Here is a 23,608-nt window from a genome sequence, read left to right on the forward strand (position 1 = left end):
AGGCACGATATGCTAGAAATCCAAGTGCCAGACTAGCTAGCGGATGTTTAAGACTCATACGTAAATGACTTTAAGGCTTTATTCAATATCATAATAATGATGCTTTAAAAAGAAAAGTGAAGTACTCTGTATTTTCTGTCTATGGATTGTAAATGCTCTCAGTGGTTTTAATTAACTTGGATGGCACTGTGCTTCGAGGTTGTGAAGTCTTAGTACAACCTCATTAAAGTCTCTACTTAAAAATTCACTTAACTAATTTTTAAAAAATAGAGTAATAAAACCTCTGGTCTTTTCTTAAAAACACTCTGATGAGTGAATGAACACAGTGACTGAGTGAGACTTAGGAATTTCAGGTGTTTTTTTTCTCCTGTGATCCGGGCTGATAGGTACTAGCTAGTTCTGTTTCTGAGCCCCTGCGGGATTTACAGTCATCAGCCAGCAATAGAGTTGACTTTAGGGTTGGGTGAATTCTAATAAATTTGAGTTTATAAGCTTTTTGCCCTTTAAATACAAAATCTTATTTTTTTTTAATGCAGTTTGGTTAAGTGATTGGGGAGTTAATATTTGCACATTTAAAAATATTAGTTACCAATTTAGAGTTAATAGCTTTACTTCTTGTTAAGTTTGCTTTTTATTATGTTCAGTACTCTTTATGTTTGAAGTGCTTTGCATTTTGAGATATTCTCACTGAGGTAATATTACCCAGGTTCTTTTGGCATTTAATAAGAATTGGTTGAAGAAATAATTTTATTAGATATAACTTAATCATGTGACAGTTTGTTTCTTGTAATATAGTGAAATCATGGATTCAGATAATAAGTCAGAATTCTTGTTTGAATAATTCTTAAATGTCTGAATTCCTTATTTTCCTCCTAAGTTGGTGGGAGTGTTGGCAAGTTTCTCCTTTCAGTACCAGTGAATTATGACCTTCATGATGCATGCTCAGTTCAACAGCAGTAAATAATTTGATTTAGAGTTTAGCAAGGGAAAAAATGTGAGTAGAATGTAGGCTTTTGTCTCATGAATAAAATCAGGGAGGTTTCTTTTATTAATGCAAATTCATGAGGCATTACTTTAATAATGTTGAAACTTAAAAACACATTCACCTGAAATTAAATAGTGTCGATTGTTCCTTTCAGGTAGGGTTGTACCTTGCCTCTACAGGTAGATTGTTTGATAAATTACGTAGTAAGTGTTTAAGCACTATTAAATGTTATGTCACCGTGCTGTGGACTTACAGAGACTTAATCCATGCTCAAAAATGTTTACCTCCTTCCAGATAGTGTCTAAGTCTGAGTCTGACTTTAACATAGTTTGTTGAGAAATCTTTGGGTTCAGTTATGCTTAACTGTGCTCTAGTCTCTTTTCACTTAAGATTATAAGACATTCATAAGCAAATTCTAAATTGAAACCACCAGAAAATTTAAGTTCTCATGAGAATTTGACAGAGTGTTAAAGGAGATGAAAAGTGAAACCTCGTATTTTTTCATGGGTCTGCTTCGTGATTATTTTTCAAGATTTTGGCCATGTGTTCTGTGTTATTTTGCATGACTGCATAAGAACAAAGCTATAATGGATTTTCTGTGTTCTTTCCAAGATTTTTTTCTTTTTTAACTTGGCTGATAGAAGATCAAAATAATACTTCGTTGACGTTCTTGCCTTTTCTATAGTGGGCTCTGTCATTTTGTTTTCCCCTCATGAAAGTAGTGTTTCATGTTGATAACAGCACATCAGACGTGTGGTCTTAAATGAGCCTCATAGTGCCCTTGAAAGAAGTACCTGTTTTGAAGGCAGTAGATCAAGTTTAGTGATTAAAGGTTTGCCCAGTGTGACTTGGATAGCAGATTACAGAATCAGGTTCTTTCCTACTTCTTCAGACTGTTTCCCTCATCTTCCTCAGGGCTTACCTCCATCTGCATTTGGTACTTGGTTTTAAAGTGTCTAGTAAACACATTAGCTACTCAGGACATACAAAGTCAAATCCAAACAAAAGAGGGACCCAAAAGAGGATATAAAACAAGCACCTTGATGTGAGAAGGCTTGCCTTTAATGTATGCATTTGAGAGACAATCTAATTTCAATATAAGGTACCAAGTGGATAATTTTACTTTAATTTGAGAGGCAGTGTGGTCCAGTAGTTATGAGCATGGGCTCTGGAGCCAGACTGCTTGGATTCAAGTTTTAGATCTGTCTTTACTCATTCTGTAACTTTGGGCAAGTTGCCTCACATTTCTGTGCTTTGGTTTTCTGTTCTGCAAAATGAGATAACAGTAGCACTGTACCTCTGCAGTAAATGTGAGGAATGCCATGCATTCATACGTGTAAAGGTGCTGAATAACAGTATCTGGCACATTGTAAGTTTACAGGAAATGTTTGCTGTCAACAGCATATTGCCTGCTCAGTCCTTGAGAAGGATTTTTGAACGAGAATTTCTCTTTATGCCTTTTTATGATTTTGAAAATTTGTATGTTCAACTTCTTAAACATCCGTAGCTTATTTTAAAAATAATGCAAAACAGCAGAGTAGACACTATACGAAATAAAAGAAATAGCAAGAAATTCAGACAATAGCAATAAAAATGAAAAAAAGTCTTAGTACTAGAATTTTCTGAGGCATTTGTGGCTTATTTATGAGATATAATGCTTGGTTTCCAGAATGGACTATTTGAGATTTTCTGTCAGTTTTACAGTATTGAATTAGTAATAAAAAAAACCACTGCAGAAATCAAGGACTGATGTACCTTAGAGATGCTCCCAGACCGTGATGTCTCATATATTAGGTGAAGGAGGTCTAATTTCTTACATTTTTGTTCCAAGACTTGGAATTAATTTTGTTTTCATTACTTACCTTTTATATCTTTAAAACGGTTCCTCCCTGTTGTGCAGTGATACCATGAGGGGAATGAACTTGTGCATAGTACCTCTAACAGTGATGCTCAGTTATCTCCAGTTACGACAGGGATTGGCAACCCATGGCCTGCAGGCCAGATTAGGCTCACCACTCGTTTTTGTATAGCTGAAGAGCTAAGAATGGTCTTTACCGTTTTACATGATTAAAACAAATCAAAGAAGAACATTTTTTGAAATATTAAAATTACATGAAGTTCAGATTTCGGTGTCCATAAATAAAGTTTTATTGGAACATAGTCACACTCATGTGTTTACATATTGTCTGTGGCTGCATTTGGCTTTATCAACAGAGTTGAGTAGTTGCAACAAAGACCATATAGTCTGCAAAGCTTAAAATATTATCTGGCCCTTTGCAGAAAAAATTTGCTGATCTCTGGTTTAAGACAGTCTCAAAAGAATGGGTTCAATTCAACTTTCTGTAATAGATGTGCTTCTGAAGAGCTTGTAATTAAAATGATATGTGATGAATCATATCTTCAGCTTGATTTTGGTTAGTGATATAGTCCGGTGAGATTTACACTGATGTACCGGAAAGGTACTTGGTCAAATGTGCTGTGTGTGTTTAGTTCCCTTAGCGGGGGGAGGGGGAGGGTATAGCTCAGTGATAGAGTGCGTGCTCAGTATGCACGAGGTCCTGGGTTCAATCCACAGTACCTCCATTAAAAAAATAATTGGAAATAAATAGGCCTAATTACCTCCCCTTGCACCCCCCAAAAAACATAGTATGTTTAGTTCCCTCATACACATCTTCTAAAAATTTCATCAAATTTAAAATCTTTTCCTATGGTCTTTATAAACTTATAAAAAACTGACATATGGTACATTCATTAAAAATTGTTTCAGTTAAATTTCATTAGAACCTCTAAATGATTCTAGGGATTTTGAGTGTTCAGGCATCTCTGATGGGTTCTTTCTCTGCTTGAACTCTCTAGTCTTGCTACATGCCGTGGGGTTGGATTTTAGGAAATGTATATTAAATAAGTGGTCAAGGGAAATACATGTGACTATATAAGTTTTGTGTATAACTGAACTCTTCTAATGCCATTTCATTGGTATCCTGTACTGCTTTCCGAGTGCTTAGTGTAAGGTTGATTAGAAAACAAACCAACTAAATTCTAAGCTTTTTTCCCCACCAAGGACTGTTCTTATTAGATAGTAACCTAAACACGTATAAGTTAAGTAGTTAGGTAAATTAGTACTGTTAAAAATTTAATCGTGGAGTTGAGATTTTAGGGAGGACACAAGGATTATCTCTGAAGTTTCAAAGTTTTAACTGGTCCCAGGAGAACTGGACAGGAACTGAATGCATACAAAGGGAACCGTCATAGAATTCAGTCACTTTTAATTGACCCAGTTCAAAGTCTCAGGCAAATGTTTGAAAGAGTGGTTGATATCAGAAAAAGAGTGTTCATTTTCTGTTCTAATAAGAATAGTCATCACCTTGCTACAGCTTATATGTCATAAATCCTTAGTGAATATTATATAACCTGCAACTGGATGTATGATCTTCAGATGATCAGAATGTCAGAACTTGTTAGAGAAATAATTTCAGGTTATGGTATTTTGGTAATATTTTCCAGTTTCTTTTCAAGTACTGAAATAACTTTGCATCTTTGTTGTCATTAGAAGTTTTGAAATACTTTGGAACTATTATTATCATTTTTAACATAATTTGCTTCTGAATAAACTCAAATTTTTATTAACTAATGTTTTTTCTAATTGCAGGATATTTTAGAGTACCTTGCTTTTGAGTTATTTATTCAAATCATTTACCAATTTAATGGCTTTTTTAAGTTAAAAAATGACTTAACTTTTAATTAAAAGTAGTAACAAGCTGATTCAAAGTAATAATATCAGTCATTTCTTTTAGGGCATGAATATTTTTAAATGCTTAGATTTTTTGTTTTAAAAATTCATTTATAAAACTGAAAGAACTTTGTTTTTGCCTGTAAAGTTACTCTGAAATGTTTGAAGACAGAAAGACTCTGCTCTTAGAGGAATGCTTTTTAACCTGGATTATTATGGTTAAGCTATCTTGGCATTTTACTAATCTGTTTGTAGAACGATATTGTTTAATGCATCTTGAATAAGAAAATAAGTGAAAATTTCTCATGTTAGATCCCAATAAGCCAGATTTCGGGGGGGAAAAAAGGAGTGGATTTAATGAATAGTAACTGACTATGTATCTTGTGCTTATAAATGGAAACTGATAGTCTAAGATAGAAAATGTTATTTGGAATGTAAAAGCATTGAAACAAAAGTTTAAAATTTGGATAAGAATGGGGTAAGATGGGAAAGTTCGGAAATTGTTCCAGATAAGCAGGGATGAATAAGTGTAGCCATGGTTTTTCTGCTTTATTTTCTATAACTTTTAAGAAGATAACAACACAAAAAAAAACCCTTCTAACTCATTTTCTTCACTGGTCATGATGCAAAACAAAGAATAAAAATATTTTAAATTTTATTTTAATTTTTTTTAATTGATTTATAATCATGTTACCTTGTGTCAAATTCCAGTGTAGAGCACAATTTTTCAGTTATACATGAACATATATATATTCATTGTCACATTTTTTTCTCTGTGAGCTACCATAAGATCTTGGGTATAGTTCCCTGTGCTGTACAGTATAATCTTGTTTATCTATTCTACAATTTTGAAATCCCATCTATCCCTTCCCACCCTCCGCCCCCTTGGCAACCACAAGTTTGTATTCTATGTCTAGGAGTCTATTTCTGTTTTGTATTTATGCTTTGTTTTTTTTTGTTTTTGTTTTTGTTTTTTAGATTCCACACATGAGCCATCTTATATGGTATTTTTCTTTCTCTTTCTGGCTTACTTCACTTAGAATGACATTCTCCAGGAGCATCCATGTTGTTGCAAATGGCGTTATGTTGTCAGTTTTTATGGCTGAGTAGTATTCCATTGTATAAATATACCACATCTTCTTTATCCAGTCATCCGTTGATGGACATTTAGGCTGTTTCCATGTCTTGGTTATTGTAAATAGTGCTGCTATGAACACAGGTGCAGGTGTCATCCTGAAGTAGGGTTCCTTCTGGATATAAGCCCAGGAGTGGGATTCCTGGGTCTACAAACATGATTGTTAATCATACTTCATATTCTCTGAAGAACCAATGTTAACATTTAATTGTTTAAAAAATTTTATTGTTTAGGTGAATTTGATACAAGTTTTAATTTTCAGATATGTGTTGAAAATATTGAGTATTAAAAATAAGTTGTTGTGTGATAAAATCTGATTTTATGAAATATTCCCAATGTAATAATACATGATCACATCTGTCTTGATAAGATTATCAAATTATTTCATCATTTGTTTATAGGCGTATTCTACATTCTAAAGGGGAGCTAAGTGAAGATAGACATAAACAGTATGAGGAATTTGCTATGTCTTATCAGAAGCTGCTGGCAAATTCTCAATCCTTAGCTGACCTTTTGGATGAAAATATGCCAGATCTTCCTCAGGACAAACCAACACCAGAAGGTAAGAGATCCTTAAAAACAGATACGTGATTCTTTCAGTAAGCCCTGATTAGTTATCTTTAGTCTTGTCAGATGTGTATTATTGAAAATGGATTTTTTTAAATGTCTTAAAAATTTTTGTTAATGAGAACGTAGTATTGAAATGTTCCTCTGAACGGAAAAAGCTTTGCATTTGGAAAATAATAAGTAACTTGTGATGATCTGATGTGTTTCTTTGGATTCTTTTGTAGTAGATATACTTGGATTGTAGCCAACAGGGGCCTGTCTTAAACCATACTTAGGGCATTAGAAAGGTTTACTTTATTTCTCAGATAGGTAGTAAGGTAGATTGGGATTCTAATCTTTCTGTTTTCATTTTTAATTTAGTTGTTTTGAATGATATATTATCTTACATTGTTACTTAGAACTAAAACCTACCTTGCAGTTTTGTAAGATCAATTGTTTATCATTTTGTAAGGTGTTATGTCCCATATTATTTCAGAGGTGTTTTAAACTTCCTTTTTAATTGTCTTTAAGTTGGTAGGGCTCCTAGTGTGTTATTCTAAGCTGTCATGGTAACTACTTGAAAAATTACTTATGTTAGGTAGATAAGTGTTAATAAATTATTAATCTTAAAACTATCTCACAATCCTGTTTACTTAAAAATCTTAAGAGTAAAGTATTTGTAAAGTATCCTTTTATAATGCAAGTGGATATTTTGTATTTTACATCCTCAATAAGAAAATACTCATTGTATACTGTGAATGCATTTTCAGTCCTTCCTTGGTATCTGCAGGGGATTGGTTTCAGGACCTCTGAGCATGCTCAAGCCTCTCATATAAAATGGCTTACTATTTGCACGTAACCTATACACTTCCTCCCATATACTTTAAATCATCTGTACAGTACTTATAATACCTAATGCAATGTAAATAGTTGCCAGTGCACTATTAAGGCAAATTTAAGTTTAGCTTTTTGGAACTTTTTTTTTTAATCTGAATATTTTAAATCTGCAGTTGATTGAATCTGTGGATGCAGATGCAAAGGATACAGAGAGTTGACTCTATTTTAATATATTTATATATAACCACATATATAAAGCCTATTAATTTTTGTGTGTCTTGATCAGTGAGCCTCAAACTTTTTAATTTTTTAAAAGCAGTTCCACCATAGAATTTATGATTCTGTTGAATCTGGCTGGTTTCTCAGAACTTTCTCAGTGTATTTATTATATTTTAGAACCAAAATCTTTTCATAGTGTTTTTGGTACTGATTTACTTGGTTTATTTCTACTGAAATTTAAGCTAGTTTTTCTTTTAATGTTAAATGATTTTAAAAGTATTTTAGGCATTTTCCAGAGATAGTAGAGCTTGGCAAAATTCTGCCATCATTTTTAAAAGATATTTTCACTGGGCATAGAATTTTAGGGTGAGGTTTTTGTTTTCTTTCAGTACTTAGGGATGTTATTCCACTGTTTTCTATCCTGCATTGTTTCTAGTGAGAAAGCTGCTGTCATCTTTGTTCTTCTTAAAATAATGTGTACCTTTTCTCTGATTGCTTTAAAATTTCATTACCACTAATTTTAAACAGGTTAGTTATGTTGTTTGGTGTAGTTTTCTTCATGTTTCTTGGGGTTCATTGGACTTCTTGAATCTGAGTTTATAATTTTCATCAAATTTGGAAAATCTTGACCCTATTTCTTCAAATATATTTTCTGTTCCTCTCCCCCCTCCTGTGGGGATTTAGTTACAACTATAGTAGGTGGTTTGAAGTTGCCTGTTCTATTCTTAAATAGTTTTTTCTTTGTTTCATATTGGTTTCCGTTGCTGTGTCTTCAGCATCACTAATATTTTCTTTTTACTGTGTCTAATAGACTGTTACACTCATATAGAGATGTAGTTTTTATCTACAGAAGCTGGTTATATTTTCCATGGTCTCAGACATGCTCAGTGTATCTTCTAGCTTGTTGAGAATGTGAATATAGTTATAACTGTTTTAATGTCCTTGTCTATGATTTTTATTACGTATGTCACTTCTGCCTTGGTTTAATTGATTGATTAATCTCTACATCTCTGGCATTTTTTTCTACTTCTTTGCATGACTGATCATGTTTTATTAGATGCGTGCTGGATATTTTTGTGCTCTTAAGAATATCATTGAGCTTTGTTCTGGGGCTCAGTTTAATTACTTGGAAACAGTTTCATCCTTTCCAGGCTTGCTTCCCCTGGGATCAGAGCAGCCTTTAATCTAGGGCTGATTTTTCCTATTACTGAGGCAATATCCCTCTCTATTCTGCTCAATTTCTCATGAATTAGAAGATTCATGAGTAGCTGTTTTCCTAATCTCACCTAGTTCCCTCACACATAGGAGCTGATCAGTATTTAGCTGAACATTCAAGGGGCCCTTCTGCAGATCTTAGGCATCTGTCTTTGTGATACTTTCTCCTCTCTGGTCCTGTCTTGCAAAATCTAGCCACCTGGGCTAGTGTTCTGCCAGCCAGACTCTCAGCTCTGTCATCCTCAACTCATGGGGACTGCTGGGGTCTGCGTGGCTTCTTCCTTGGCCACGGCCTAGAACATCTCAGCAGGCAGTAAGCTGGGGCAATGAATTGCACAGCTTAATTTTTTTGTTTCTTCTCTCACAGGAGTCACTTTCCTGTGCTACCTCACGTCCAGCCATTGCATTTTGTTGTTTGCCTGGTTTTTTAGTTGTTTTAGGTCACTGCTACTGCATCTTGGCCTGAAGAGGCCTGAATTTTTTAGTGACCCAGAATATCCTTTTCTACCTCACAGATGAGATTGTAATTGTATATACTATTTGGCGACTACTTTTTTAAGTTAGCTGTGTATCTTAGATGTCTTTTCATGTCAGTCCATGTTGAGCCATCTCATTCTTTTACATTGCTGCATAGTAATATCCTAGTGAATAATTGTGCTTTCTTTACCTTGTTTTCTGTTGATTGACATGTAAGTTATTTCTAGTTTTTAGTATTATAGTCAATACTGTAATAAAATCTCTGTACCTGTGGCTCTTTGTGTGCATGCTAGTATTTCAGGGATAAATTCCTACAAGTAGAATTCCTGGGTTGAAAGGGTATGTACATGTTAAATTTCAATATATAACGTCAGATTTTCTTTTAAAGAAATTTACATGCCACTAAGTATATAAGAATAAGTGTTTTTCCTTACATTCTTATCATATTGCTGTTTTTGATTTTTACATTCTGAGTGAGGTTGAGCATCTTTTCCCTAAGTTTATTGACTGTTTTTCCTTTGTATTCTTTCCCTTATGACATAATTGGCTTGAGCCCTTGACCCCTTCCTTTTTAAAAAAAAATGCAATATTTATCTATTCTTAAAAATTGATATATAAAAGCACTTAGCATATTAAAGAGATTATTCTTTTTTATATGTATTGCAAATATTTCTTCCAGAATTTTTTTTTTTGTATATATATGTTTTCACTGAAGTATAGTCAGTTTATTGTATGGTGTCAGTTTCTGGTGTACAGCATAATGCTTCAGTCATACATGAACATACATGTATTTGTTTTCATATTCTTTTTCACCATAAATTACTTCAAGATATTGAATCCCCCCAATTTTCTATTGCATTTTGACTTTGTAGCTTTTTTTTTCCTCAGAAGTTGAAGTTTTTTCCTATGGTTTATAATTACTGTGTAGATAACATTATTTTTCAGATATGTAAAATACTCAGTGATAAGTGTTTGTTTTATTTACCTTTACCCTGATTGAGGTTAGGATCTTTTCATATGTTCTTTGACTTAATCTGTTCAGAGGCTTTATCCATTTTTTTATTTGAGATTTTGTTGTTTGTTTGTAGGAACTCTTTATATTTTGGATATTAATTCCTTTGTATAAATATTGTATAAATATTTGTATTTATTTGTTGTTTGTATAAATTCCTTGTATAAATATTGTCTTCTAGTCTGTCCTTTGCTTTTGTTTATATTTCTTATTAAACAGAAATTGTAAAGTTATCAGTCTTTCCCCTTAAAATGGGTTTAGTGTCCTGTGTTTAAATATATTTTTTGTAAGACATATAGGTAGTGAGTTAGGGAGCCGACATTTTATTGTTTTTGTTTTTCCTAGATGACTTTTAATGAATAATCTGATTTTTTTCAAGGTTATTTTTAATATGCATGATTATTCTCTTATTTACAATTCTAGTTTGCAGAGAAGCAAAGTGAGAATAGATAAAATCATGAACGGTCTCACAAGCATGAAGTAGGAAATTAAATACTTTTAGAGTTCTGAGTTTAAGAATCTATGGTTGTACATAAAGGTAGACAGTGTGTATGTAAATATATATGTGGTTTTCCACCTTCTACTGGAATGTCTATATATTTCTTCATTGTTCCTTTCCTTTTTTTCCAGTTATTTGTCAATTGACTGTTTACGGCAGTCTGTCTGACACCAAGTTTTATACCAAAAGGAGGATACTTCTTAAGGGTTTATGGTCTATTTGCAAAGATACTTGTGCTATAAGTGGTACAGAGGGTTGGGAGTCTTGAAAAAATGCTTCATTGGGAGGTGGGACTTTAAGCTGGATGTTTTAGAAATGGCCAGCCTTATATATTTCTTATTTTGGTTTTAAGTTTCATGAAGATAAGCCTGATATATCAAATGGCTACTTAATCTCATATCACTTGCTTAAAACATTTAAGAAAAAACTGGTCTTTATCCTATGTTCTCCTCTAGTCTGTCCTGGTTGAGAGCTTTCCTTAAAACACAATTTGTGATTTGATGATGAAGATGGTTACATGAACAATCCAGAGTGATTGAAGAAGTTTCTGTTAATTGAAACCATCAAGATTCATTAGTTATAAAATTGAAAATATAAAATATCACGTTTAGCTTGCCAAACGTGAAATGGTTTTAATTCCCTGTGATTTATTTTATTGTAGAGCATGGGCCTGGAATTGATATATTTACACCGGGTAAGCCTGGAGATTATGACTTGGAAGGTGGTATATGGGAAGATGAAGATGCTCGGAATTTTTATGAAAACCTCATTGATTTGAAAGCTTTTGTTCCAGCCATCTTGTTTAAAGATAATGAAAAAAGTTGTCAGAATAAAGATTCCAACAAGGATGATTGCAAAGGTAAATTCTAGAGGGCAAGTTCTTATATTAAGTGTTGTAAAAATTAGTTTCAGAATACTATTTGTAAAAAAAATTTTTTTTTTTACTTGTGTCAAGAGAAAGTCTGAACTCCTCATTAAGGAGTTCAGATGGCATACAGAGTTAAACAGGTTATGGTCTTTGTTCTCAATGAGCATGATGTATTTTTAAAAATCTGAATGTATCAAATTTCTTGTCAGGTGTATATTATAGGTTCTGAGACAAATGATACAGATTTTGTGAATCCTTAAGTATTTTTTGCAGCAGGATTTCAATATGACTTTTAAATTCAGAGATACTGATTCTTTGATTTCAAACAGAAGCAAAAGAACCTAAGGATAATAAGGAGGTACCGAATCCTGATGATTTGGAACTTGAGTTGGAGAACCTAGAGATTAATGATGATGCTTTGGAGTTAGAGGGTGGAGATGAAGCTGAAGATCTTACAAAGAAACTTCTTGATGAGCAAGGTAAACACTTCTGCCAAAAACCTTAATTTTTGCTTAGTTGTTATACACAAAGCTCTTGCCTGTGAATATGAATCTTTACTCTTTAATTCCTTGTTTTCCTGTTGTTTCTAGGCCATCACTTTTTTGGAATTTGACTTGAAACAGAAATATTACATGTCCCATATTATGTGACCACAGACTTTAGTGATAATTAAATCTTAATGGATATTTCTTATACTCTACCTTCTAGCGTTGTCCTTAATGTAAATTAATTCTGATATAATCTGTATAAAAATATATTTAATAATTATTCTAAAATGGTTGAGAGATAAAAAGACAGTGTATCAGTTCATCTGTGATAATTTTATGTCTTTATAATTGAATAATGTTTTGTCTTTAGTGATAAAAATATCACACTGTTAATTATTTCCTGCATACTTCCTATCAGGTTTCTTTATTAGTTACAATTCTTTATTAGAAGGATATCTTCTTGTCAGTATTGCTTTTCTCTCTGTTGACTTCATTGTTTCCTACTGTAGATTCTCTTTCTCCGTGTCATGAAGGGAGGGTAGGCATGGCTGGAGGCTGCCCCATGCTCAGATCAGCTGGTGACATCAAAGGACGAGAGGGGTTCTCTCCCACTGTCTGTATATGCACAGCATGGAAGGACTTGGATAGTTCTGGGCCGTGCTGGCCTGTGCTGAGAGGAGTGGTGGTGTACTGAGTGCTTTGCTAAATACCCAAGTTTGAACAACGACAGTTTGTCCATCAGTTCTTTCAAGTAAAAATGGTATTCTATGCAAAAAGCAACTAGCTTAGCTTGGCACCTGCCCCAGCCAGCACAGTCTCGTGGATTGCCTTTGATGGCAAGCAGTGATCGTAATGTTAACTGAAGGTGTGGGAGAAGGGATGCCCGAGAGATAAAAATAATGGATCTACAATAAAACTACATGCAATTTATGACGTTGATTTTGTGTCTCATGCAAGTTTACCTTTTTATACTTGATATCTGAAAGACTGTGATGATTAGTTTAGAATTATGATTGTAGAGATGCCCAAACTTTCTAGGGTAATATCTCAGTGCTTCATTTTTTTCATGAGTGAGAAAAATGCTCTAGATTGTCTGTGTTCCAAATAACTTATTATTGGATGTTTTCATTCTTACATTGTCTACATATTTTTTTAACCTATTTCAAAACTACTTTTATGTTAGAACAAGAGGATGAAGAAGCCAGCACTGGATCTCATCTCAAGCTCATAGTAGATGCTTTCCTCCAGCAGTTGCCCAACTGTGTGAACCGCGATCTGATAGACAAGGTATGATTGTCTCTATGTAACTTTACTCAAGCACATAGACCTTGTAGGATAGCTCTAATTAGGAATGTCTGTGGTTTTTGGACTGTTTTGGCCATAGAATGAACCATTTCTTCAAATGGAATCTTACATGGGAATCCAAAATAAACACACAGTTGGAACCAGTTTGTTGATCTTACGTTTGGGGTGGAACTGTCTCTAGGATCCTGTTGGCTTGACTCTGCCCTTCATGTAGGGATGCGATGGTTTGGAAAATACTGTTAGACCAGAAGTTCTTAAAGTGTGCTCTGTAGGTTCTTGGTGTCATCTGAGGCACCTTCAGGGGCTCTATAAAGTCAAAAAACACTTTTCACACTAGTACTAGGGTTTTCCCCACCGCTTGTTCAGTGTTTTCAACATTTGCAACAGTGATGATGGGTAAAGCTGCTGGTGTTTTAACGTGGATCATAATGCAGTGGCAGCAAACTGGACTAGTGGCCATTGTGTTCTTCGTAGCCATGAATTTGCAATTAAAAAAACAGTGCCACTTTCACTTAAGAATCTCCTTGAATCCATGAAAATTGGTGATTTTATTTAGTTTCTACCTTTGAGCACACTTCATTTTAACCTGATGAAATGAGAAAGATATGAAAAGCACATCTGCTGTCTCAGGTTGTCTCCAGAAAAGCCACCTGTGTGATTGACTTGCAAGCTAAGCTAGTTGTTTTTTGCATAAAATACCATTTTTACTTGAAAGAGCTGATGGACAAACTGTGGTTATTCAAACTTGGGTATTTAGCAAACATTTTTCTAAGATGAACAAGGTGAGCCTGTCACTTCAAGGGAAATAGCTGAAAATATTCGTTGCCAATGAATAAATTTGAGTTTTCAACAAAAATTAGAATTTTGGAAAACTTAAGTCCACCAACATAATTTATCGATAAGACTTTTCTGATGATATTGGTGATGATGTTAAATAATGTAATTTGAAAATATTATGGAAGTATTTGGAAGATCTGCATACCTCAGTGAACCATTGCTGTAAATGATGAGTACACAAAGTGAACAAAAATCCACTCAGAGTGCAAGACAGACCAGTGGATTTGGGGGTGGGGGGTGGGGCTTGGTTTGTTTGTTTGTTTATTTAAAGTGGAGATTCTGAAGATTGAACCCAGGGCCTTGTGCATGCTAAGCACTCTCTCTGCCATTGTATCCTCCCCCAACTAATGGATTTTATGAAAATCCATGAAAAGTTGATTGATGTGGTTTTAGATTTCACATTGCAACTAACAATGAAGAAACTACCACTTGTCAAGTTTTGGTGAAGTATCAGATATCTATAACTACTGAAAAAGATATTAAAATACCTCTCCCTTTCCAGCTGCATAGATGTGTGAAACCAGAGTTTCTTCATATACTTCATCCAAAACAACACAGCAGGTTGAATGCATAAATAGATACGAGAATCTGACTGTCCTCTGAAAGAATGCCACTCTACTGTTACTGATTTTTCTTCATTTAAAAAAATATTTTCAGAAAGTGTTAATAACTAATAGATTTATTGGTATTTTTTTCTTTTCTTCCCCTATCCCTTTATTGGTATTTTTAAGTGAATGAATATTTTAAAAATTTCTCTGTTTTAACTTCTAAAACAGTAAATGCCGATAAATGCATTAATCCACATATACAAAGTTCACTCAGGTCCTCAACACCTTTTAAGACTGTAAAGGACTCTTGAGACCCAAGTTTGAAAATCATTGCTTTAGGCCATTTTTTGGTCAAGGCGTAATGTAATCTTTTATCTTTTCTTCCCCCATCATGCTTTGAGGTCCTCCATAGAGAACTATAGACGTTACACTGTTTTTCAATTTTCAGCTTGTTTTATCTCTTCTACAAATAATTTAAGATGTATTTCAGTAACTGTTCATATAATCAAATAGGCTGGAAACTGATTCCAAATTGGCTTACCTTTTGGAGTGATTAGGTCTGTAAATAGTTTTCAAACAGTAATTACAGCATTTATTTCTGTTTTAAGAGAGAGTCTCTTTGATCTTTCTGATGTAGAATGTAGCCAAAACTACCTCTTAAACAGTTGCTTATTTTTGTAAGGTTGGGATATGATCGAATCTTTCCTCTGCTAAATTTTCATATATTCATTAGATGTAAACAGGATGAGAGAGAGACCTCGACATGCCTGCTGTGCCCCACACCCATGCTGAGTGCTGTAATGAAAGTCAAATGGGAAGAGCTCATGTGAACCTGGATTGTAAAGTGTCCTGCACTGTTAAGAGCTCTTGCCAGTAATGACCGTATGTTAAATTCTGATTTAGCTCTTGGAGGGTCAAGTGGAAAACAGGAGGCTACCCTTCTCTGTTGGACCTCAGTGGTTTCCTCTGGGAGTCAGCTTCCGCATGAAAGGAATTTCTTCCATATGTATTGGCAAAGGTCCAAACGGCTTAAGAGGGGAAAGTAGTTTGAAAATAGAAAAATCTGAGAATTCTTTTTTTTTTCTTTTCTTTTTTTTTTTCTTAAGTGGAGGTACTGAGAATTGAACCCAGGACCTCGTGCATACTAAGCATGCACTCTACTACTGAGCTGTACCCCCCCACCATAAGAATTCTTTGAGTTAAACCCAAGTGAAGATTTCTTTTAGGTGACTTATACTGGTAACATCATTCATGGTGATGCTTATTTTTTCACGCATTTGATGATCAGAAAAATTTACTTTTACTTATAAAATTAAAGATTGTTGAACTCTTTTTTGCTTGTTATATTTTAGGGGGGAGGTAGTGTGGGGGGTCTAGGTAATTAGGTTTATATATTTATTTTTAATGGCGGCACTGGGGATTGAACTGAGGACCTCATGCATGCTAGGCATGCACTCTATCACTGAGCTATAGCCTCCCCTTGAACTGTCTTTCATGTACCTCGAATGTTTTGAAATAAGTTTTCAAAAAAAACTGCTTATTGAATTGTCAGGCAGCAGTTGTGACCCAGGCAGACAGACACCACCACAGTGAAGTCTTTGCTTCCATTTCTCCCCAAAGGGCAAAACTGGTTAAATCTAAGAATTAATATACATGTGAAGATTTTTTTTTTCTTTTTAATTTCCTCAAATTTATTAATTTGGGCAGTTTTCCCAGGATTTTTCATGTAGTCTTGATTCATTTATTCTGCATGTTTATTGAACCACTAGTGTTTGTACCAGGCATTGACATATTGTATGAGCTCCTAATCTTTGCAGTTTTGAGAATTACAGTTTTTTTCCCATCTAACTGGCCTTTGATTATTGTCGTAGAAAAAGTGATTATTGCCTTCTCTATTTTTATAAAATGTATTTCATAGATTATGTAAAGTACATTTGCATTTTAAAGGATAATTAAAAGTTATTGAAGTACATTTTATTTTGTTTCTAAATTTGTGTTGAAACAAAGGCCATTATTAGCCATTAAATTTTTTTCTTTATATTTTCTTTATTTTTTTTCAAAAGTATTGATTTGAGAAGTTTTTGTGTGTGTGTGAAGTTTTCTTGTTAATCAGTTTTCTTTCTGGATACATGACCTTTGGGATTTTTATTATACTAGTCCATAATTTTTTGATGTTTCATATGGGTGAATTACTTGAAGGAACTTTAGTGTATTTTCACCTTTCCTCTTTGTTATTCTAATTAGCTCTAATAAGCTTTACTGTTACAAAGTATAAATTTTAATAAAATTTATTTTATACCCCCTTTATAAGAAGAAGAAAAGATTTAAATGAGTTTTACTCTCTTGACTAACATTGATATAAAGTTTCAATCTTGGTGAATGAACTTTCAATGAGTTAGTTTTCTGGGTTTGAATCTAATCAGCATTGGTTGAGCCATTTGTTTCATCAAAAGTTTTAACCTAATGGGAGATGTTTCACTGTCTATAGTGAAGAGTTGAAATCCTTTATAGTTTAGGTAAATCTGAGGATGTTTTATTTGCATCTGATCCTCAAATCAACCTAAAGACTGGGATTAATAATAAAATAATCATGTGAACCTATAGATGGAAAATATTGAGATGCCCAAAGGATTTTGGTAACAGTTTATTTCTTTTTTAGACTATAACTTAAACTTGTTGTTTTCTTAACCTGTATATATTGAAGTTTGGGTTGTGTTTGTAATACTGGTGTCTTAAAACCATTCTAAACTGTTTAGGACTACTAGAAATCCATTGTAGCAGGCAGGGTTTCTCCTTTCAGTAGCTAAATCGAGATATTTTTAAGAAAAAAGTTTGCTTTTTCTCCTATAGGCAGCAATGGATTTTTGCATGAACATGAACACAAAAGCAAATAGGAAGAAGTTGGTACGGGCACTCTTTATAGTTCCCAGACAAAGGTAGGTATTAAAGAAAAAAGGGATTTGTTTGTGTTTTTACCCTGCAGTGATGATTGGAAGATTTAAGTTCTTACTTAATTATTATCTCTTTAAAAATGTCCCTTGTCAACAGAAGTTATTATTATTGTTAGCATATTTTCTAGAATTTGTTTCTCATTGATTTTTGTTCATTTGTTCATTGGCTCTAGTGGAAATGTTTCTTCTGATGCTTTCCTGTTATTTCAAGAGAAAATGTTTAAGAATAATAGGAACTTAATAACTGAATCATTGTTAGAAGCAATAGGTTTACATTTTTGCCTCTGAGGAAAAAAATAATAAATGATATATATATATATTTGGAGAGTTTTCATTTTGTGGAGAGATCAGACTAAATTGAGTATCTAATTCTCAAGAGTTGTCTTTAAATGAAAAATTTCAAGGTTTTTTTGGTAATTATGATAGTTTTGAATTGGAAGTCTCATTAATGATTATGTTGCTAGTAATTCAAGCAGCTTACTCAGTTGCATAGTGCTTTTAGAGAATCTAATACTCCCAAGTTACACTAAATTTACACCACCTACATCACCTGCGTATTTTAGGACCACAACAGGTCATAGACTGTGGACTTCAGGAACCTGGAGGAGATCCATCTCTGTTTATTCAGCAGTGAATAATTAGAGGATTTTGTTGTCTGTTATGATGATTACATACAACATAGCTTAGATTCTTTCCCCAAAGGATAAGGATCCTGAGGGATTTCACTAAATGTTTCTTAAGCAAAATTTTGATTTGGTTCATCCATTGGTCTCCTATTGGTCAAATTTCTCAGTGAACAAAATCACTACTTTTCTTTTTTCTTTTATATTGGGTTTTATCTCCTGTCAGCAGCATTAATTAATGTGAGCATTTGGTTTTTCATTTTAGTGGGGCAAAGAAGGTGAAATGTGCTAATGTAGTGAGTAGGTAATTCAGAAATTGAGAAAATCATAGATGAATTATTTTTACTATATAAAATTATATATTGCATTATGAGGTGCACCATTATTTCATGTACAACTAAGAGAGAAAAAAAATATTGCCAGTTGTTTTTAAGGCTTTGATTGTAAGACACATTCTGCTTTGAAACTCAAATATCTTTTAATACTGTGGACCAATTTTTTTCAAGTGATGCTTTTCTTGACCTATACAATGGAATGTTTACTTTCATAGTTTTCTTTTCAACTATTTATTTGAATGAAGAAACATGCAGTAACAGTTATCTGGACTTTTAGCATAAAATGAACCAAATTTAGCAAAAATAAAAGGCACTGTTAACAAAAAGAAATTATTCAGCGATAGTTAAGTAGTTTACTTATAAAAGAGAATTTTGCCTCCCTGTAACCCTGTTCCATCCCACTTCACCATCCCCACCCCAAAAAAAGCTGCTCAGGAACAATACACTTTTACCTGGTCTTATGCCAGTTATATCCTTTATAACTGGATTTATCTGCTTAGCTCACAGCTGCAAATTAGAAGTAGTTGGAATCTGCTAGAATCAGTCTTGAAAGTAGTAGGAAGTAAAACTTTATGATTTGAGAGGACAGGAGAAAAATAAAGATGCAAATTCTTGAAATGCGTAGCCTCTTGGAGCCATGAGAAGGAGACCACATAGTCTTATATACCTGAAATATGTAAGTATAAAAATTTAGGTTTCTTGCAGTCAGCCTGAGCGATCAAGAAAGGTTGAATTAAGTTGTAAAACTTACTCATTCATCAAGGATCTGTAATATGTTGTGATTAGTGCTGGAGATGCAGAGGTGCACAAGACAGAGTCAGCTCTTGTACTCACATAGCTTATGGTTTGGAGAGGGAGAAAAAGAGGATTTAAGTGCAGTTACCAAGAAGAATTCCAGCATTATTTATAGAGTATATAACAAGTGGAACTGATTGAATCAGTCTCAGGAGCCAGAGAAGGCTGCTTGGAACAAGGGTCATTTAATCTGAGTCCTGAGAAAGGGCTGAGCTAGGCTAGGGGTGGATGAGGAAAGGGAACGTAAAGGGCATTTCTGGCAGAGGCAGCCGTGTGTGCAAAGAGCCAGAGACGGGAAGGGCCACGCATCAGACTACTGCAGAAACTGCCTCCTTGGCTTCCATGGGCATTGTCGTGTAGACTCAGCTGCGGGAAGGAGGCCGCGTGTACTTCTCATCCCCAGCACTTAGTGCGGTGCCTGACAGGTAGAGGCTGATAAAATTATGCGACATGATGTTTGATGCCCTTCCTTATCTAGCTCCCTTTCAGCTTCTTCAGCCTTCACTGTAGCCACTCTCCTTGCAAAATCCTGATCTGTAATGATTTCTTGAATACCCTTTGCTCTCTAGTTTCAAGCCTCTGCTTTCTACTCCATCTGGGATATCTTGTATTTTCCCACTGAAAATCTCTGGCTTAGTCTTGAGCTCTTAACATAAGAATTATCTTCCCTGAACAACCATCCTTATTTACATATGTACAACCTGATACACATGGGTGCTTTTTTTATAGACTTTCAACATAATGTCTTCATAATATGAAGAACTAAGCACATTGCATTAGGCTTATTAGGTACAGCTCAAAGTTGGTTTGCTGCCTGTATCCCCATGAAACTGTAAAAACTATGGGCTGTTTAAAAGAGGACTAGAGCTCTTCATTTTGAATGTCTCTGACACCAAGTATTGTATTTGATACATAGTAAATGCTTGAAAATCCTTGATGAATTAACATTGGTCATTAGCAAATTAAAAATTTTGTTTAAAAAAATAAGTAATGCGTTCACAGGACTCAGAACCCTGAAATGTTAAGCACTATGCTGGAAAATAGCCTTCCTGTCCTTGTCTCTCCATCTACCTAATTCCTGCTCCTCCCAACAGAAGCCACTGTCTTGATTCTTGCATACCCTTCCAAAGTTTCTTTTGCAGGTATAAGAACATGCAGTTAGAGATCTTGTATTTTCTGTTTTTTACACAAAGGGCAACTTATATCTATTGTTCTGAACTTTACTGTTTTCACTTAGCATATCTCAGACATCTTTTCATATCAATGCATAAAGATTTCCCTTGTTCTTTTGTTTTAAAGCTGCAGTGTTTCTTTTTATGAGTGTATTATATTTAACCACCTCGGACGTTCCCGTTTTTGCCATTGTAAACAGTTCTGTATTTGTACTTCCCCTTTCTTCTTTTTCCTCTTCATTGTGTTAGCTAGTGGTTTATTCATTTTAGTTTTTCACACCTACACACACACACACACACGCCCAGCTTCTAGATTACTTATGTATTCTACTGTTTTCTTATTCATTATTTTTGACTTTTATCGTTATTTTCTTCTTATCTTTATTTTGTTCTTCTTTTCTTTTATTCCTTTGGCTCTTTTGAGGGGCATTTAATGTATCTCCTGACCTTGGTTTTTGCTGTCTCTCTTAGTTCTGACATGTAGTGATTTCTCTTTTTATGTTTTCTAGAAATTCTTCAATTTTAATTTATTTTTCCATTGTTATCTAAGGAGATGTTTGAGAGAGGCTTGAAATTTCCAGGTAGTGGGACTTTTGTTTTCCAACTTGGTTATTAATAATTCATATTTGCACTGTGACTAGAGAATAAGGTTATTTTTAGTTTTTGGATAATTTTGAAATTTTTCTTGTGGCCTATTGTATAGTTTTCATGAACATTCCACAAACATTTTTGAAAGAGGGGTGCCTCCCTTTTTGTGTGGCATTTCCTCCCCTCCTTATCCCTCCAAAGGCCATGAATCCTAGGGAGTGTCTTTATTCTTCTCTTTGGCCAGGATTCCCTACTTGTCCGTTTAGCCCATCCAGCCTGGGTAACCAGAAAAACCAGAATGAATTATCTGATAGTCACCTGAGTGCCCTATGACTGTGAGGCCCTGAAGGTTTCATATATATGTATTTGTGGTAGAGAATTTAGCTGTCTTACCTAATCTGTATAGTTTGGTTTAGGAAACACTAAACTAGGTAACTTTTTAAGGTTCTTTACAGTTCTTATCTTTAAAATAAAGTTTTATTGGGATATAATTCACATAACCATATAGTTCACCCATTTGAAGTGTACAGTTTAGTGTTCTAAGTATGTGCAACTATCACAACAATAAAATTTTCTAAAACATTTTCATCCTCTTAGAAGTAATCTTATATCCATTAGCAGGCAATTCCATTCCCTCCCTGCCCACTCTCTCTTTTGTCCTGGGAAACCACTAATTTACTTTCAATCTCTATGGATTTATTCTGGGTATTTCCTGTAAGTGAAGTTATAAAATATGTGGCCTTCTCTCACTTAGTATGTTTTCAAGATTCATCCATGTTGTAGCATGTGTTAAAATGTCCTTCCTTTTTAAGGCTGAATAATATTTCATTGTATAGATATACCACATTTTGTTTACGCATTTGTCATTTGGGTTGTTTCTACTTTTTAACTATTATAAATAATTCTGGTGTGACTGTTTAAGTTTCCCGACATGTTTTCAGTTCTCTTGAGTGTATACCTAGGAGTGGAACTGCTGTGTCATATGGTAACTATGTTTAAAATTTTTAGTAACTGCTAAACCCGTTAGTACACCATTATTCACAGTGCCTGCACCATTTGACATTCCCAACAGCAATGTATGAACGTTCCAGTTTCTCCATATCCTCACTAACACTTGTCACTGTCCCTTTTTGATTGTAGCTGTCCTAGTGACTGTGAAGTTACATCTCTGTCTCATTGTGGGTTTGATTTGCATTTCCCTAATGGCTAAAGATTTTGGGCATCTTTTCATGTGCTTATTCGCCATTTGTATGTCTTTGGAAAACTGCTCAAATCCCTTACCCCTTTTAAAGTTATTATTTGTCTTTTTATTATTGAGTTGTGAGTTTTTTATATATTCTTTATACTGTCCCTTATCAGATACAATTTACAGATGTTTTCTTTTATTCTGTGAGTTGTCTTTCCACTTTGTTGGTGTCATTTGCTGCACAAAAGTTTTTAAAATTGATTTATTCCGTCTTTACAGTTCTTAATGGCCTGATCTGATGCATTATTTTAATTTTCCATTATGTTCTTCCTTCAATAAGTAGTGGTTTAAAAAATCTCAGAAGACATGGTATCTCTTAGCCTATTAATTTGAAGGACTCCACAGAAATGAAATCTACTAGAAATCCCCTTATATATTTACATATCATTCTGTAGTTAATATGTAGTATAATTATCCACACATATAATTGAAATTTTACATGAAGTGCTTATATCTTATGTACATGTGTGTACCCACCACCTAGATCAAAATATGGAGCATTCCCGGGACCTCTGAAGTCTCCCGCACCTAATCAGACTTCCGTGTCTAAAGTCAGTCAGAATCGGGGAAAGTACCTAAGAATCTCTTAGTTCCTGGTTTTAGACAGACGAACCTGGTATTGGCTTTGTGACTCTGAAGCCATTTGGTTTTAGCCACATTTTAGCAGATGGTTGGATGTTCAGAATACTCTTCAGAGGTGGATGCTTCACTTGAATCTTGAACAGCTTTTCCTGATCCAGCTCTTAGCGTTTGCTGCAGTTTTTGTGAGGGACTCTCTAATTGGACCCCCTTCCGCTTGCTAAAAAATGAAAAAATGAGTTTTGGGAAATCTGTTAGCATGGTATACCACCTGATGGCACTGTTGCACTGGGAACATCAACGTTGTGAAAAAAGTCAGCAGAGCATTTGGTTGCCTGTTCAGGGTAAATGGTCACAGTCTTTTGTTTATTATATTTTGTCTTTTTTGGATATCATCGGGTTTGTGTTTCTTATGAAGAAAAATCTTTGTATTCTTTAATTGAACAGTAACAATGTTCTTTCACATTAATTTTTCCCTAAGCATTTTTGAGCACAGAGATATAATTAATAGTTTTCAGCAGTTAAGTTCTTTAGATTTTAAAAGAGAGAAAAAAGCTGGACATTTCTTTTAAAAAGCTGATTGATGACAAGATAAAAGCGTTTAAGATTCGTCTCTTC

The 23,608-nt window shown here is 34.2% G+C and overlaps 1 protein-coding gene across 4 annotated transcripts in view; it reads left to right on the forward strand.

Moving 5' to 3' along the window:
• The window catches only part of UPF2 (UPF2 regulator of nonsense mediated mRNA decay), an 85,884-nt gene that overhangs the window by 12,552 nt on the left and 49,724 nt on the right, over positions 1–23,608 (forward strand). For all 4 annotated transcript variants that reach the window (XM_064479366.1, XM_064479365.1, XM_031444619.2 and 1 more), the window contains 5 exons: positions 6,252–6,412; positions 11,317–11,514; positions 11,853–12,002; positions 13,195–13,298; positions 17,552–17,637. In XM_064479366.1, the coding sequence (XP_064335436.1) occupies positions 6,252–6,412; positions 11,317–11,514; positions 11,853–12,002; positions 13,195–13,298; positions 17,552–17,637 (699 nt within the window). The remainder of the gene's footprint in view (positions 1–6,251; positions 6,413–11,316; positions 11,515–11,852; positions 12,003–13,194; positions 13,299–17,551; positions 17,638–23,608) is intronic.

Source organism: Camelus dromedarius, chromosome 26 (genome assembly GCF_036321535.1).
Source record: "Camelus dromedarius isolate mCamDro1 chromosome 26, mCamDro1.pat, whole genome shotgun sequence".
NCBI classification, from domain to species: Eukaryota; Metazoa; Chordata; class Mammalia; order Artiodactyla; family Camelidae; genus Camelus; species Camelus dromedarius.